Source organism: Aplidium turbinatum, chromosome 16, assembly GCF_918807975.1.
Source record: "Aplidium turbinatum chromosome 16, kaAplTurb1.1, whole genome shotgun sequence".
NCBI lineage: Eukaryota > Metazoa > Chordata > Ascidiacea > Aplousobranchia > Polyclinidae > Aplidium > Aplidium turbinatum.
In genome coordinates this window covers 17,708,459-17,726,987 of record NC_137487.1, presented here as the reverse complement: position 1 = coordinate 17,726,987, position 18,529 = coordinate 17,708,459, and the positions used below count along the sequence as shown (strand labels likewise).

At 38.2% G+C, this 18,529-nt stretch overlaps 1 protein-coding gene across 1 annotated transcript in view; it reads right to left on the bottom strand.

The window, feature by feature from the left end:
* The window catches only part of LOC145785275 (uncharacterized), a 92,467-nt gene that overhangs the window by 5,264 nt on the left and 68,674 nt on the right, over positions 1-18,529 (bottom strand). The window contains exons 34-38 of the mRNA XM_082596952.1: positions 16,712-16,903; positions 16,170-16,361; positions 13,419-13,564; positions 8,216-8,351; positions 7,482-7,606 (exon numbers count right to left, since the gene is read on the bottom strand). Of these exons, the coding sequence (XP_082453078.1) occupies positions 7,482-7,606; positions 8,216-8,351; positions 13,419-13,564; positions 16,170-16,361; positions 16,712-16,903 (791 nt within the window). The remainder of the gene's footprint in view (positions 1-7,481; positions 7,607-8,215; positions 8,352-13,418; positions 13,565-16,169; positions 16,362-16,711; positions 16,904-18,529) is intronic.

Genomic DNA, 18,529 nt, shown 5'->3' with positions numbered 1-18,529 from the left:
CATCACCTTTTTGTCTATTACTGATTTACTGTAAATTACTGGTTTTCAGTTTAAGCATCACTTTGTAATGACAAATTTGCAAAAGACAAAAAAGAGGAAAGTAGAGGAAGAGAAGCGGGTGTTTCAGACAAGATGGACTTTTGAGTATTTCTATATTGAACATACAGATAAAAGGCCTTTATGTCTTATTTTAAGACTTGAAATGAAACGGAAGATCTTCTGTCACTACAGTCAATGAAGGGCACGACAACTGGTGCTGACATCGTTACTGAAGTAATTGATGCTTTTGACAAGTTCTGACTGGACTTGTCCAGCTTATGCGGAATCGCAACTGATGGTGCTCGATCCATGTCCGGAACTGGCATTGGATTCATAGGTCTCTTGGAAGTCTGCCTTGACGGAGAGAAAAATCGATGATGACATAGAAATTTTTCATTGTATCCCTCACCAGCAAAACCTGGGCGCAAAATCCTTGAAGTTCAAACACGTCTTGAGCCTGGTTATTAGCCAGTAAGTTTCATTCGAGCACGAGGCCTCAACCATTTTCAGTTTCAAAACTTTCTGGATGATCTCAACAGGACACATAAAGATCTACTTTTCCAAGGTGCGTTGATTAAGCAAGGGCTGCATGTTGCAACGATTTTACGAACTGCGGAAACAAGTCGTGAATTTTTTGAAACTTAAAGGGCACCCAATAACTGAATTGGAAGACAAAAATTGGATATGCGATTTAGCTTTCTTGGTTAATACATGACCTCCTCTAGTAGTTGGCTGTGGTTGATAACTACGCACCTGAATGAACTCAATACAAGATTGCAGCGAAAAAAACACTATGCGAATGAAATGTAAGGTCACATAAAAGGCTTTATGAACAAATTACGACTTTGGAAAACCTACATACAGACAGGAAATCTTTTCCACTTTCCAACTTTGAGAAACTATGAAACGCATCCTGAGAAGAAAACTGAATTTGCAGACAAAATTAAAAAATTGGTGTATGAATTTTGGCTCGTTTCAAGGACTTCAAATTTCATGAACATTTGTTTGATATACTCTCTTCGCCATTCAACACAGACATTGACAAAGCATCAGCTGATATTCAACTTGAACTGATAGATCTTCAAGAGAATACGAATTTGAAAGCAAAGTATTTAGAAATGAGTCTTGGCGATACCGAAAACATCTCAGCCAAAGTGACTTTTCACATTTGAAAAAATGCATGGCTTCAAAAGTGGCTCGTTTTGGCTCAACATATTTGTGTGAACAACCTTTTTCGAAAATGGGCGTCATGAAATCTCCCTATCGATCGGACAGACGAACACTTGGAAAATAGACTTCGAATTGCTAGCACTTCCATTAAAGTAAATTTGGAAAAAGTCGTCTGGAAAAAAAGCCAGCTGCAAATTTCTCACTGAATTCGTTTAAGTTGGTGTGACAATAAATTTGAATAGCAGTTTTCTTCGGAAATTTATGTGTCTTAACTTATTATTTCTTCAAGGTGATAACCCCTAATAATGCTATAAGAATAAGATAAATAACAAAAATACTACTTTTTTGTGCCTGCACCAGTTATGGCTCTCGAGCCATATATGGCTCTTCGTGATGGCATCTGGCCCGCAATTTAAAGCTGAAAATACGCTCAGAATGCACCAAATTAAATGCAATTTTTTCAAATTTGGCAGGAGAGGTCCCCCATACCCTCCACTGTTTTTCTCATCTTCAGTACACACATAACCCCACTTTTACAACACATCATCTGCCATTACATGTTAGTTGTATTAAGTGTTAAAGCACTATATGTTTCTTACGGAAATATGTTTCCAAAAATGTAGCTTTCATGACTCTCTTACCTAAAGAGGTTTCCGATCCCTTTATTAGACTATACACCACCTCAGAGATTGCGCATAACGTTGCGTTTTTGAAAGTATATTTGCAAAGACAAAATTTGAGCAAATTTTGTTCGCCCTCCCAAAATGTTTTACTCTCCTACGGCCATGGCAGTAGCGGTTTGCACTTGCTTTCGGAACACAGTCCCCAAGTCATGTGCTATGGCGAATGGTGTTGGAGTCAGTGTGTCGTTGTTTTATGCGGTTCTTTTGTTTAGCTTGAGGCTGCTGTCTTGATTGCTGCTGTTGAGTTTATGTGTTGTCAGGCGATATCATTATAAACGTTGATCTTTGGACTTAGTCTACTCATGAAAATGGCCTCTTTGAAACACAATTGCACCGCGTCGTTCTGTCTTTAATTGCACTGCGCTTCAAAAAGGCCATTTTCATAAGTAGACGGAGCCCAAAGATCAACAATCGTGCCGAAAGGGAAGAACTAGCTTACGAACTGAATCTATTAATCAACTGACACATCGCCTGACAATAAAAAAACCATAACATTATTATTATTATTCTGCGCTGGTTCAGTTCTATTGTTGTAGCGTGGTGCAAGAAAGCTAATCGTGTAGTCTGCTTTTGTTACAGATGTAGTTGTGTTTATTATTTTAATAAAGCTTAACTTAGGTAATGATGAGAGTGCTAAGTTTACTTCGGAGGTGAGTGTTCTTCAACAACCAGCTTAAGCTGGTACTTGAACCAGAATTGCATAATTTGGAAAGCGAGAACTTTTTCCGCTGCGCCATCTCACCGCCTTTACGTTTTGGTTATTTTTTTTAGACGAAAATGTACAAAAAAACGACTTTTCTAAATAACTCGTTTTCTGTTGCAATTAGCGCTTAACAATGTATTGTAAGTAGATAGCAAATTGATCCTTCCAGTCATTTTAGTACAAGTTCCAGCTCTTTAGCTCTTACCGTTCTCGAAGTACGGCCACACGTGCAAAATTTGCTAGTTGTGGCCTCAAGGTAACGTCATAAAAAAAAAACGCGTTGAAAGCGTATTGATTAATAAATAACTCAATGTGGAAAATCCAGTTAGAATATGACCCAAGCTTATTTTTCCTGAAAAGTTGCCCAAAAATGGGACATATTACTGTTGATATGTCTCGATTACAAGTTTGTAGGCTCATATGGCCAGCTGTGATTAAGCTATTTTTTTAATAGTGGGCTGTAACCTCATTAATTAGGGTGGGTCGTTTTTGACTTTTTTTCGAAATTCAAAAAGGGCTAGTCATAAAAAGTGGCACATGCATAAAAAACTTACGTGTGCAAAGTATCATCAGTTTGGGAGTGCATCTTCTGCCCCCGCAGGGGGGTCAAACTTTCAATTTTTCGAAAAAAAAAAATGGGAAATTTCACTTTCCGTTTTAATATAATTTTTTTTATAATTTTTCTTCTGACTAGTTATAAATTGTAAGTGGGTTGTATCCAGAACTTTCCTAGGTAAAGGCATGTTTGAAGCTTAAGGTTTACTGTCCCCGCATCGACGACCAAAATGCTGAATTTTCACCAATTTGAGATGCAATTTTGTCATTGCTCAATAAACAAACTTGTAGCAAAACGGCGAGATGGTGTTAACACAGTACGCTCATTTATGTTCTGTCCACTAACTTTGCAGGATGATACGAATTGACATACTATAAGACGTAGTCTTGCATAAATTAAAAGCAATAGTAAGCTATAGATCAGTTACAGCCATAAAACGCAACCTATAATTTACTTCAGAATAAAAGCAATATGATCTGCAGGTTCTGTAAATGGAATGTACTGTACAGTTTCGAAGTGAATTGTTATCATGATTTCGTTTACACAAATTTGTCATTTACAAACCAAAATTAAACGTTCACTTGATAGGCTACTACAAGAACCAGTGACGGCTCGTGCCATGGGGCTGCAGGGCTGCAGCCCCACCTGTCAGAAAGAGAAGAGGGAAAATATGTTTTCCTCTGTGTTTGTCCGACCCGGTTACTTTTTTCACTTAAGAATTGCAGATCGAAAATTAAAATATTAAAAGTTTCGTTTGGCAACACCGACTTTGGGCAAACTGCTCTGCAGCCCGAGATTCTGGATTTCAAGCGCTCTGATTGGCTAAAAATTATCCTTGAAGCTCCACCTCCTTTAGTATTTTACAGCAATATTGAATCTGTTGGGGCTGCATGGAAAACAGCCCTATCTAACCGAATAACTTTACAGACTTTTTAAAGATAGGTTTTATTTCGCAGAGTAGCGATTAGCCATGAATGTAGAAGTATTAGCTGTAGTGTAAAGTTAGGGTATTCAGCAGGTTATAGGAAGTGCTAGTCTAGCCTAGGGCATCTCAAAATCACTTGAACTTTGTATGCAACGGCTAGACTAGTCAAGACTAAGCTCAATACTAGTAAAGTTTGTCTCCAAAGCAATACTGTTAGTTTTTTTTTTAAATACAGCTTAGGAATACATCAACTTTTCAACAAAGTTTGAATGCATTTTTTCAAAATTTGGTGTAAAAATATGCTCAGAGCACACCAAATTTAATGCGATTTTTCTGGGGGGTCACCCCCCAGACCCCCCTCAAAGTCGTTCGCCTTCGGCGAACTCAGTGACGGGCTTCGCCCCCCGAACTATTTATTGCAGCCCCACTGCTCAAAAACAGCACCAGCCGCCACTGACAAGAACCACATACAGGAGTAAACTTTGTTTGACAGCAATGTAACGATAAGAAAGAACTTGTGATAACAAAAAACGAAATTGTGTCAATAATACAACAAACGACAAGGACTTTTAACCAGTTCACCAGATTATTGTTCAAACTTAGTTCTGGCTTAAGTCTAATGAATCGTAAAATCTTGTTTCGACTGGAACCGAGGAATATTTTTCCTTGATTGTAATATTGCTTCAATGTACCCATCTCTTTCAATGCTGTCCACCACATGTGATGAGGCACCTGTCACGAGTTTAATGGCTCTCTCAACTGTTGAGAGCAACGGAACAACTGTTGTGGAGGCATCTTTGTTTTGATGTGCTCTTCTATCACACTGCTCTCAACACCACGCATCACTAAAAAAAAAATTTTTTTGCCAGTCTATCATCTCAATCATCATCATCAAAAATTATTTTGCCAGTCTATCATCTCAAATTAACGTTCAGAACTGAACTGCAGTATTGGAAGGGTGAATTTTCGATGACGAGTGCTATGAGATGATAATATTCTTAAATTGAAAATTCTTCTTCATCCTAGTTCCCTTACATACTCTTCGATATCACATATCATTGCAATCAAAATGTTTTCAGGATGGGCATAAAACGCATTCCTCTGTAGTACTTTGTTGACGATATTGCGAGCTTTACACTGTATTTGATAGCTTGTTTGTTTGTTTGTTTATCTTTATCCTGTATTGCGGAAAAGCGGACTTGAGCGCTATGCATCGGTCGGAAGGCGTACACCTGACCCACGCTGCAGCCGACGGCAATGACTGTTTCCGGTTGTCTACTCTACTTATGACTTAAATTTGGTACTACCCATTATTCGAAATCGATCACTGGGTAGAGGCAATTATCGTAAAGTTTCTTGCCCAGAGAAACAACAGCAAGTGCGGGTGGCTGGAGTCGAACATGCATGCTCTCGACTGCGAGCCCAAAGCGTTAACCACTCGGCCACTGCTGGCGACCGGCCACTGCTGCCGACAAGCTTCTGACCAGAGCGTAGAATTTTAAAGAAATGTTTTAGGCCATTGGTGAAATTGCTTTCCTTTTTAATGGCAAACCATACTGGAATATAAACATTCATAATATAGTCCAACAAGTACCACCCATACAGCTGACAGTTGGTTAGATGAAATGTAGAATTCTATTGGCTGTGGTCAACCATCTTGAGTGGTTCATCATACCTGGACTCCTTGATACGAAATGAATTGATATTTCTCCACTTTTCACTGCTCTGTGCATGTGTAGAAGATATTTTTGGTCAGTGCTGAGGTCATTTTCATCAATTTCAATCTCTGGTGCCGGAACTGCTTTATATTTTACAACATCTAGCTGTGTGACAGTGGCTAGCTGTTTTCCAATGGGCCCAGTAAAGCTAGTATTGCCATCCAGTTCTTTTATAAGATGCTTAAGAGGCAATTCATTACTGTGGAGTAAGCATATTAACCATTGAAGTGGCTTTTGGAAATGATCTTTCAGGAGCTTTATCACTGTTTACTGCAGTTTCATCGCATCCAATTGTCATTACATTATTGTAGCTAATTTTATTGGATCCAAGATATTCAAGAATCCCGGTAGCTATTGACACACTATACTGTAGATCCGTTGGCTGCAGTAAAATGACCAATGAAATGAGAACTTGGTTTCTGAAGTAAAGTAGTGTGCTCTTCAACTGCGAAATGTTTTCGAAGTTTCCCAGCAATTTCATCTTGTTTGATGGTTTGATCTTTTCGGCCATCAAAATATATTCTTTGCAAATCTAGGCACATGATACTTTCCATTTGAGCTGTAAACTTCAGTTTTTGTCGCTCTTCTAAATTTGCTTTTATCTATAGCCTAACAATCTATAACAGATTGAGATTCGCTATCCGTTACAACTCCCGCATCTTGTAGAAGTGATGAAGTAATAAGTGCTGCAGACCTATCTGAAATACCAGTACGATCGCATGATTCAGCAAATACTACTGTACTAAACTGGAAGTAGCTTTGTCTTTTCTGGGGTTTTCCGAAGCAAAACTGGGCTGATAATCATAATCTCCGCAGCGTTTTTCATTGGATGACAGAGTTTGTGAGCTTGAATAAAAAGTTAAAAGTGTTTTAACCAAAGCGCTACTTGTGCCTGCTCCTGGGTCTTCACGTAAAGAACAGAATTGTTCTGATTTTGCTACTCTCCTCTGAAAACGTTTAAAATTAGATCTTGTGGCCGATTTATCAAGCTTACCAATCACCATTATGCGGGTTGTTTTTTGATCAAGAAGGAACTGTTGTTCCGTAACAGGGACACGATTTTCCTGCGGGCAAGTACATTGCAGACAGTGGGAACACTTACAACAACCGATATCAAATTATTTTTGCTTTGCAGGTTTTTTTATTTGCTCCAAATTTTGCTGAAATGTAGGCCCACCTCTAGACTTTGACTTCAAAAGGTTATTCGTTTTATAATTGTAACTCTTTATCATAAAACATATGTGATTCCAGTGAAAGATTTTGAACAGAAGATAAATGAGCGTACTGCTTTAACACCAACTCGGCCTTTTGCGACAAGTTTGTGTATTGAGTAATGACAAAATTGCATCTCAAGTGGGTGAAAATTCAGCATTTTGGTCGTCGATGCGGGGACAGTAAACCTTAAGCTTTAAACATGCCTTTACATAGGAAAGCTCTGGATACATCCCACTTACAATTTATAACCAGCCGGAAGAAAAATTATAAAATAAATTATGTTAAAACGGAAAGTGAAATTTCCCATTTTTTTCCAAAAAATTGAAAGTTTGACCCCCCTGCGGGGGCAGAAGATGCACCTCCAAACTGATGAAATTTTGCACACGTAATTTCTTTATGCATGTGCCACTTTGTATGGCTAGCCCTTTTTGAATTTCGAAAAAAAGTCAAAAACGACCCACCCTATACTCACCAATCCTACATCGTAGTCAAATCTTCTTATGGAATATTGTGGGTGTTGGATTACCCGCTCGATTGCATATACTTGGACAGTGGATGAAAGGACATCAGATCGCCTTGTTGGTCGACGATGTAAACCTGAAGGAAAATGATATATTGTCAAGGAAACTGCGTTATTATTAGATTGATGATTTAGATATTATTGTTAGATTTAGTCTTGTATTGTCAGACTCAGACTGAACCCTACAAGAGATATTATTGTAGAGATTAGTAAATGAAAATGAAGAGTAGGCTACTGGATAATTGTAAAAGAGACAGTAACATTGGTAGGGGAATCCAGAGGACAGGTCTACTTTCAGACAATGTTAGGATTGGATCTCTCCAAGGATCAGAGAAGTTAAAGAAAAAACGCATAATTATGTTTGTTACAGTGCATTTTTGCCGGTGTCTTGTTTTTGGGGCCCGAAAAGTATCATTGCTACCATATGCAAATTTTCCTCTCGCAACGGCTTTGGAAGTGCAAAAGTCACATAATCTCAATTTAAAAAATATCTACTTCAAAGGTCAGTCAAGCTGGATATTTTGATTTCAAACTTTTTGATAACACTTTTTTAAGAAATGTGGAGGACGTTTGGTAAAAACAATTTTTTACTTTAAAAATTTTTGTTGAGACTTTTTAACTATCTTTAAGTACAAGAGACTGTACATTAAATTAGATTTTGTTTCTGTTTGTAGGTTTTTACTTACCAAGTGTTATGTGAAAGTTCCCGAACCTCCCAGGATTGTGTTGATTATTTAAGAATCCAAGCACTTGCGATGCTGTCAAAATCCATTTGTTGTTGATAATAGTACCTCCGCCCTGATCATTGGTTCTCCCGTAAGTCTAAAAAGTGTAACGATAAGTGGTTATTAAACAATAGAATTATTTTTTGCGACGTGAGAATTGCAGCGCAGTTACCATTATATGTTTTTTTAAAGCAATTCATGTTCACTATTCCTACATAAAGATTTATGCTTGGAAATGTTTGGATTGTATTACCAAACAATTATATTTTCGATAAAATATTATTAACCCTTTGCTTTTCAACGTTTTTTTGGAAGTTAACTGCTCAAGGGGGGGCCATTTTTGGATCAAATTCAATCAGCTGTTACGTGTTATCCGCTTGTGCTATTTCAACAGAAGTTGGACTGGTGTAAAAGCAAATCATTTGTCTATAAGTTTGAAAAGTCATTATTTTAAAATTTTATATGTTAAACTTGATATTTCAATTTTTGCAAAGGTACCCAAAAACGACAATTTTGATTTAACTTGCCGCTATTTAATTACCGTGCTAATCCGATTTCATGCAAACTTCTGAATAACAAAGAGCTCGATCGAACGCACGAAGTGTGTGTGCGGCGTGCCGAATCATTGCATTGATTAGAATTTACGACTTGCGAGCAAATCTTATTGTAATCTACTCACTGATTCTAAAATAGTTACAATCAGAGTAACATTGTTACACGAATTTGAAAAAAAACAAAACTGCGTTTGTTGTTTTACATTTTTATCCTAAACTAATGCATTCCGAAACTCATGGCTAGCTTCTAGTTTTAGGGAACCAAATTTCTCATAAGTAGCCTAACACCTTAGCCTGCTTGAATAGCTGTTTACATCTTCGTTTGTGTATTTTATGTCTACAATTGAGTTTGTAGTATGAATATTTTTAGTAGAGAGAAGACAATTGAACAAGTTGTTGAAATTATCTGAAATTTCTAAGTTCAAATTAGGTGCTTTTGAAATTGTGGATTTGTGTCAAGTCGCAACACAAATATCATGCAGGCCACATCATAAGTCATTTCGCTTACGGGTGTTTATAAACATGACTCATAAATTACATCCACAAAAAATACAGCATTTACATCAACAAAGCTAAGTTCGAAGCTCACTTTTTATTGAAGATTGTGTCAATCAATTTGAAATAACATTTTTAGTCTGCCAGCGTCGAAACAATGCAACAGCGAATTGAGGAACATGCGTAAACAAAGGAAATGTGAAATAACCCACAGTCAGCAAATCTACATAAATTTAACGTTTACAAATGTTGAATCAATGTAAAAGGACTGGATTGCTGACTGGATCCTTATTGTTTGAAGCACAAAAATACGCGTAAAGGCGACGACATCAGCAAGGCAGCGATTATGTTTCTGGCGAAAAAAAAATTAACTTTTGACTTCAAAGATAAAAATGATTATAACGAAGCTTCAAAGTTTGTCCTAAAAAATATTGCAGAGATACAATAAACATAATCATTTTGTGCCAGATTGTGAGAAGACTTCCTAGATTCTTTCCAAACATTTGCATGATTGCAAATTATTTTCTATAACTTTATATTGCCAAAAAATGGCTTCTTTGTTGACACAACGTGGCTACAATTCTATAAAAAATTCTTAGGCCTACTACATTGAAGTAATGAAATTTTTTTTGCGATTTTGCTGATGACGTTTTACAATATCCGAGAAGTAAAAAATAATAAAGATGAATTATTTTACAAAACCGTGGTTTGCAAGCGCTTTACCAAAAATTGTTGGGGAAAAATTTACTATTAGACGTAAAATGTTTGTAAAAGAAAATTGTCGGTTTACGTATTTATAATGTTTATTGCGCTGTTATCGAATTATAAACTGCCTGTATTGTTTACCTTTGTGGTTGCCGGCCAGCTTAGACCAGCATGCAAACTACGCGTTTTTGGTATTTGCATCGTGTTATGATTCTCGAAAATTTCCCACAAGGTCTTTATTTTCATCGTGATATTTTTGTGCCTTTTTTGTCCTAAACTTGAAGTCATTGTGAAGCACAATCCACATCGGTTTTTAGACTCAGTCTTCATTGAAAATCTTTTGTGTGGTGCATCATTTCAAGTAGTGTCTTCCCCTAAGCTGTTACACAAACCGCCCAGAACCAGGTTGATTATTATGTATCTTACAGCCGTTGAGAGCCCGTTATTGTATGTGTGGCATTATTACTGTAGATGTCGGACTAAATTCATGCCAAAGTCGAGCAAATTCTGCTTTCGGGATCCTTGCCGTTATTTACTGTATTTTTTGTTGATAAGTTTAGGCAGCATTATTCCAAGATAAATGAAGACATCGGTATTGTTCGTCACTTAGATTTAGTTTCCTCAGCATTGTTTATTCATTCTTTGATTCACTAGTTTGTCTCACTTTTGGTATAATCGGATCGTTTATAAATGGCGGGTCTTCACAATAGTCGGCCTCTTATACTGTAGGCTACATTGGCGCAACGTATTCAGATGTTGAATCAATGATCAAGAAAGCTAATTTGTTTTTTGTCTAATGGGACGCCTAACTTTATGCCTTGTCTACATTACAAAATATTTTGTAATGTACATGAGGCATTATCATCTTTATTTTGCGCTCTTTGGAACAACACACAGTGCACGGTGAAACAAAAATGCAGGACATAAGAACAAGTAGGCGACATAAAGCAGGGAAGGGACGCCATCGAGTTAGCTGCTACGTGTAAATGGAGCCTATCTCATAATTTTGAGTGTATCTCACAATTACTGTTTGCAAAAACGCTATTTCTCCGGCTTCTCCCAAAAGCATTTGCAGTCATACATTTCCGCAATTGCAGTGCTTGTCAATGAGAGTATTTCCATAGAACGTTTATTTCGAAACCAGGTTTTCGTGTCTTCACCCAAGAGAAGATTTCTTATTGTAACGTTTTTTATTCGTCAATGAATATTATCTGCTTGAAACAACTGTTTTGAATAGTTTGTGGCCTACATAGCCTACTATTTTGATCGTGGATTGCTATTCTTCTTTGTAGAGCTGATAACGCAAAAAACGTTTGCTATTATTTTTTCTAATTAACAGCTTTGTGATCACTGAATTTTCTTTTGTAGCGTAAGAAATAACGCGCTTTGTATTATTGAGGTCAAACCAAACAAAGGAAAACAAGAGGACGTTTCTCTCTGCTCGCGCATATCGATGCACGAAGCAATTATGAGCTTATGGCTTGTTATCGCAATGTAATCCATTTCACGCTTTGCTGGAAGTTAGCTAGAAATAGCAAAAATTCACCAAAATCTTGAATTTACAAGAAAACTGCACAACTGTTAGCATCAAATTTAATATCATCAGATCCGCCTGGCAATTTTAGGAAAAGTCAAGAAAAACCAAGTGCATGGCGTTACTGTGCTTCCACTAATCAAAGGAAATATGAGGGGGGGGGGCCAAATCTGGCCTCCCTTTGAGGAGCAAAGTGTTAAATAAAAAGGTCAAAGAAGTGTATCAAGTTTTATCCCAGTAAACGCAAGATGCAAGATCATTTGGTCACAACTACATTGATGGCTCAACGATTTTGCATCTTAAGTCTCATTCCCAGCAATAACTTAACTTCGAAACCAAATAGTTTGAAATTTTTGAAGTACCAAAAAGCATAGGATTGCCCATCAAACAAGCATTATAGTGTACCAGCGCCTGAGGTTTATGAATGTCGCTGAATGGAAATTAATCACTTTCAAGTGGCTCTGTCTGTAAGTTGCACGAAAATAGAAAAGGAAGATTGTCGAAACCGAAATTATATTTGGAACCTTCAGCGGACTTCACGTAACCACTTTTTTGAGAGCGAAGCAGTTTCCAGTTTCATTGTCGACAAGCACCTTCGTCCCTCGATCTTACGGCTGAATATCAAGGACATCACATCCAGATATATCTCGATGAGAACCGAGCTCTTGTCATCCTCTTCCTTTGCACTTCTGCAGACAAGCTAGTAATTTCACATTACTCACTAGCTGAGTCTACCCAAAGCATGAAGCATGGCTGTGCCACGTTTGTCTACAAGAGCATAAACTAGACTCTTGTAAGAGTTTCTCCCAATGAGAAAATAGAATATAGGCAGGCGCTTGCAATATACAACATTATCAATGTGCACAAGCCACCATATTTATGTTTAAATTAATCAAATCCCGCATTTTTCACATCCAGTATTTACTCTGGCGATTTCAACTACTAGCACACTAACTCTGTATGGGGTTGCAAGCATACCAGGAACGACAACGGAGAATATCTATGACCACTTGAGCAGCAACCAATAACCTCGCCATTCTCTACAAACAGAAAGGTTCAACCAATTTCTAGTCTCGACGTTGGGCAGCGGGTATAAATCCTGGTCTGGCCTTTGTAATTATAGACGAGAAAAAAAGCTCTTTTCCTGACAGATTTGCGCTGAAGAAGTTTCCACCTTCCTTACATCGTCTCCTGCGACTAATTGAACAAACCACCAATGAAGCTTGATGTGGTAGAAGAACTCCACAAGACTTCAAAGCTTCATCGACATTGGCTTCCACTAAACCCGAATTCTTTTACCAAGAAAGGCCTGGGTGCTGTGCAACCGCATGAGCACTGCTGGTGTCAAATTATTTCACTCCAAAATGCACAAATAATAAATGACATCACCACGATCAGTGAGCTCGGCAAGAAAGAACATACCGCAGACTACACTATCAACAGCGATATCTATCATGCAACCAATGGTGTGCAAGGTCCGCGCGAAGTGGTTGGACAATCAATGCAGTGGCTGCTCGAAATCTTTCCCAACATATAATTCGAGTAACTACAACCGCTCAAGGGAGGTAAAAAGCAAAGCCCCATCCGCCCTTGGACAATGGACAAGCAAAGAAAAAAAAGATTTAAGCTAACAAGGATTATAAATTAAATGAAAAAAACTCAATTTGCTTTTTTAGAATTTTCAGTTTTCAAAATAGACACCACAGCTGCTTCGTTATTCCAAGCGAGTTTCAATCTTCGCCCTTTGTCCAGTAGGCCTACTCACTTTGAAATTTTTTCAGTCACAATTTCCTGTGTCCAACGACTTTTACATTGACAACACCTCACAAGGAATTGTTAGCATAAATCTAAAACGTATATTGTAGCTCAGCTTTACCTCGTAAACATCTGTTTCGTTCCTTAAAATCAGAACATGCCAAGGCCAAGCTCCTCGTTTGGCGTCTTCTCCTCCAATTGCGCGCCGGACTCTCGCCCTGCTTCCTATATTTCCTACGTCACCTGCTTGTCCACATTTACTGAAATCTGACAAAAATCATCAACGTCAATGCTTTTGTAATACGCTTTAGTACCACAATCACAAATTGAAACCACTCATTGCTTTTGCAATAAAAAAATGTTTTTATTTTAGTATAAATTACACTAAGATAAGGTGCTGTTCAATTTCAAAAAAGTTAAAAGTAATGAAAGTTATTTTCTACCTCAAACCAAAACTTAGAGTTTCACATGTGGAGTTTGATTACGGAAAGGCAGTCTTATGCGTTTCTTTTTTCGATTTTGTGTATGTAGATTAGTTGTGTAATTTCAAATTATGAAGAACATCAGTAAGTTGGTAACTTGATAAGGGCTAACATGAGTTTGGCCGAAAATGTTTGTGATTTTTAGTTTACTTTTTGTTATTATATTATGTTAAATGCCGTGTGGTTGTTAAGTTTTATTTGTATGTTGCTGAGATTGAAAACACACCAAAGGTCAAAGCATTTTGACAAAATTGGTTTTATAAATATTATTTTTTAACTTCATAATATCTAAGTAAGTGGTTTTCAACCAGGGTTCCGTGGAACCCTAAGGTTCCGACAGTAAGTCTAGGGGTTCCGCAAGTTTACATTCAAATCCGAGAGTCTATTTTACTATTATATGCATATTGTTTAAATATAATCAAATATTGATTAGGTTTGCCACTATTAATCAATTTGCTATACTTTAACACGTTCGCTGCGATCCCGAATTTCCGTTAATTTCTTGTGGTGCGATTACCTTTAACTTTCTGCTTTCCCGTTAAATTTCGTCGACATGTTTTCTTCGCTTCAAGGAGTTCTTTCAGACAGTTTAATCGTTTGTACACCGGTGGGTCAAATCGCCGTGAACGTGTTAGAGATCATTTTGTTTTACCAGTATTAGGTTGGTTTTTATATATATTTATAATTTATAAAATTCTGCTTATACAGCCTTACAAGTTTGGATATGAGTACATGAGCATTTTAATTTAATTAATCAAACGATGATTTTTGCATAAGGCAATTAAATTATTGAACGGGGGTTTCTCGAGCTTTTGGAATGTTTCGTTGGGTTCCGTTCTACCAAGAAGGTTGAAAACCACTGATCTAAGTATATTTTGCCATCAATGTGCTGTTTTGGAAAGGGCCGGCGAACCAAACATCACTCCCATTGACCGTTTCGGTCCCATAAAACACCTTAAAAATACACTGGTTATGGATAATGGGTGATTTACGAATCTTGCATAAATGTTATTCTACAGTATAAGATATTGGTCAATCGTTAATCTGGAGACTAAGTTTGTCTAGTGGACTTTTCATAGTTTGTTATTATTTGCAAAACTACAATTCAAACAATAGTTAATTTAAATGCAACTTAAATGGTTGATTTCTGTATAAAATAACGTTTTAACTTATGCAGAAGTCAACAGAAACTATATTTATGTTCAATTGGTGGTGCGGGGGAGGGTCGCTAGACGTCACACCCGTTGGTCGACGTTCCCTTACATGCGATATATATTTTTTTTTCGCGCAACGCTCAGAGTTCAAGATGGATACCACTACATCTTGCAGGTTTACAATTTTCCATATAAAACGGATTTGTTTCCTGTCTCATCATTAGTGCGTCCGCTCCGGGAGCCGTCCACACACCCAAACACTCAGCAGGCACACCATACTTACATGGAAGATACCTACTAGGGAGGTGAGGGACTCACTACGACCGAAGGGACCCACCGCGGTAGATGGTAATCTGTGGAGGTAAAAGTTTGGTTATTGGCTGCCTCAAGTTGATCTGCCTGTCTCAACTTTTCCTCTTGCTGATGTTGGAGCAGACTAGGAGATGGCGGGTCAAGCTAGAGATCTAGCGCGTTTTGGTAAGGAGTTGATTTTAATTTTATTTGAATTTGTTTGTGTGTGTGTATCTTCTTGTTGCCCGCTTGGAGAAGCGCGCCTGTTAGTGGAGAAACGGGCCACTGCAGTCTGACATCTCATTTGGCGGAGACGCCAGAGAGGAGCGGCCAGAGGAAGGGTAGCTTTCGCTGACCCCAGTCATCTTGGCATGGGCCGCTGCAATCCTGTCATCCCAGGGCGAGTGGGACAACGGAGAGGGACGGTTAAAGATCTCCCGCTGCAATTACTCTTCCGGCATCAGGCCGTTTCAGATGAGTGAGAGGGACGGGTTAAAGATGGGTTGTTATGCCCTTGGCTGTCTAAGGTTCTTCAAAGATGTTCTACGACCATACTGTGCTAGTGAGACCCATCGCTGCAATCAGTTATCCCTACCACTAAGGATGGCTGAGAGGGCGGTTGAAGTGAGGGAGCTCCCGATGTTGGGTTGCTCAGCGAAGGCAAGTCGACCCTTGTGTTCTATCAGAAACAACTTAGGTTTGTGGTACGTACCGAAGTAAAGCAAAATCCCGAAAACGGATTTAGCTGCTTCGTGTCACAGTGGCATGCTGTGCTTTTGCTGTGTAGAAAGATCTTATCTCTGCATTGTGGGATTGTATTGGTCCATTTGCTATTTCTTAAGCAAGTGACTGCCAACCGACCAGAAGGTGCATCTACCATCTCATAACCAAAATTGCAAGAATATGAAATATAAAGCATATGAAATTTCCATAGAAATATCTTACCTCTGCATTGTGGAACTCCATTGGACCACTGTTTACTTCTAAGACAAGTAACAATCAAACGTCCCGATGGTTGATTGACCATGTCATAGCCAGAGTTGCAGGAATATGTTACTGCTTCTCCGAGAAGAAAGGATTTTTTTTTAGGATATACTGATCCGAATTGAGGAGGCTGAGGAACTATGCAACGAATCTCTATAAAAAATTAAGATTTAATTAAAAAAAGGTATTCTCAGAATATTATTTTCCTTACAAGTGAGCCTACTGTAGGCTACATCAGGGTTTTTTAACCAGGAGTGCAGGCACCGGCTAGGGGGTGCGTGAATGCTGTGTTAATAAAGTTAGTTATGACACGATGTAAGAAGCTATACTTGTTTACCGGAGTTTCAACCAACTTTTTAAATTGTCGGTTACAATTATTTTTTCAGTCATTCTAGGACAAGGTGTGAGAACAGGTTGGTGATTTCAAGGTGGTGCCAACAAGAAAAAAGGTTAAGAACAACTGCTGTAGATGCTGAAAAATAGTTCAGAAAATTAAAAAAAACCTCTGCACGTTGGAGTTTTTTCCGACCAATCTCCATTTCTTTCACATTCAATTGTCAAACTTCTTGACGACCTTCCTGCAATCTCGTATTGGGAATTGCAAGTGAATGTGATACCTTCTCCAAACAAAACAAATCTCTCATTTGTTGATACTGTTCCAAATCTCGGGGCTCTAGGAACAAGGCACCGTTGCTCTGCAATAACATCGTGTGTTGTTTAAAACGATCGTTACATCCAAAAGGAATGGGCTTATTGCATCAATTAACACATAAACATCAAAGTAATAACTCTCATGCATATCATTTAAACCTTACCTGTAACCTTAATTCAAGCATAAATCTAGCCTTGTGTCAAAATGTTATCTATATGCCTAACAATCAAGTAATTTTTTAATGATCAGTAATTCTAGATCAACTATGGTGTCTTCACCGTCTATTGACCATATACTGTGACGTTTACACAGATAAACAAAGGTCTCAAGAAAATATTTATTTTTCTTTGTGTACCATGTCTGTTCCTGGCTTAGGCGTTCATGCACAGTTTTTTTTATTTATCCTGGTATTTGATTGTATTAAAAATTGTTGTGGTTGTAACGAAAGAATGATCCTGATGTTATTGAGGAAAGTGAGACACTGTTTTCTACGAGCTCGTTTTCATTTAATCTTTCCACAAAAAGAAGTGTGTTCTAATTGTTCCTTCCTCGTGACATGGCCAAGAAACTAGTTTGTCACTAACAAGCTTAAACTAGCTTGATGATGTTTTTTCAGGAGTTCTGGTTTGATTAAGTACGTCTTCGTTTGTTTTGCGGGTGAGGAATGATTCGTTGCATTTTTCGAATGAACCACATTTTAGCGGCGCTTAGATAATTCAACGTTTCGTTTTATTAGTTTTAGAAATTATTTAAGAAAGTAATAAACTTTTTTTATTTGTGTAGGTTTGTAAATGTCATCTGACCATATGTACATGGCAGATTTTGAAACAAAGATTAGTCCGCCCGTTGGCTGTCCCGTTAGCTCAGTGGTTACGCGCCCGGCTCAAGATCACGCGGCGCTGGTTCGACTCTCGGGGTGTGCGCTTGAGCAACGCATTTCAGGACTGCACTCCATTCAGCGACACCTAGTGAATGGAATAATTCCCCGGCAACAACACTTCAACAATCGGAAAACTATACTCTGCCAATATCGCTAACCGGCCCTGCGTCAAGAGCCTCTACAAGTATGCGAAACTATCAGGAATAACCTATCAAGGCTGTCAGTCCGAGGATGAAGATTCAAAACCTACCAACCAAAGATGGTAATTCAGAGTCATGTCATTTACAGGCTTTCCTATAGATAAAAATTCCAATCCGTGACTGGCAAGCACGGCCGCAACAGTATCATGTAAAGCCTGCCACTGGATTTGTGGAGAATTCTGACCGGCAGATCAATTTTGACATTTGTCTTCGTTCTGGGTGACATTTATTTTGTCATACTTGGAGAGTGGGAACGATCTCACATACAATGAGGCTTTGTTTCTTCAATTGCCTCACCTGAACAGGCATCGACGGCCTCGGATAAATAATTAAACTAAGTATTCCTAAAATGATATGTTGTATGAATGAGTGTTTCAGATGAGTTTGTCTCGATGAGCCACTGCGATTTCGTATCTTCAACAAGATTGGTCGAATGTCGAGAGCCTAGATTGCATAATATGGTTGATATTTTAGAGTATCTTTGAAGCGCTTTCTCGAGGTAAAAAAGCGCTTCAATGCAGATAAATAGATGCCTCTTTGTGGACTTCAGTGTCTGAGACATACTTGCTCCAGTTGATGTTCAGAATGA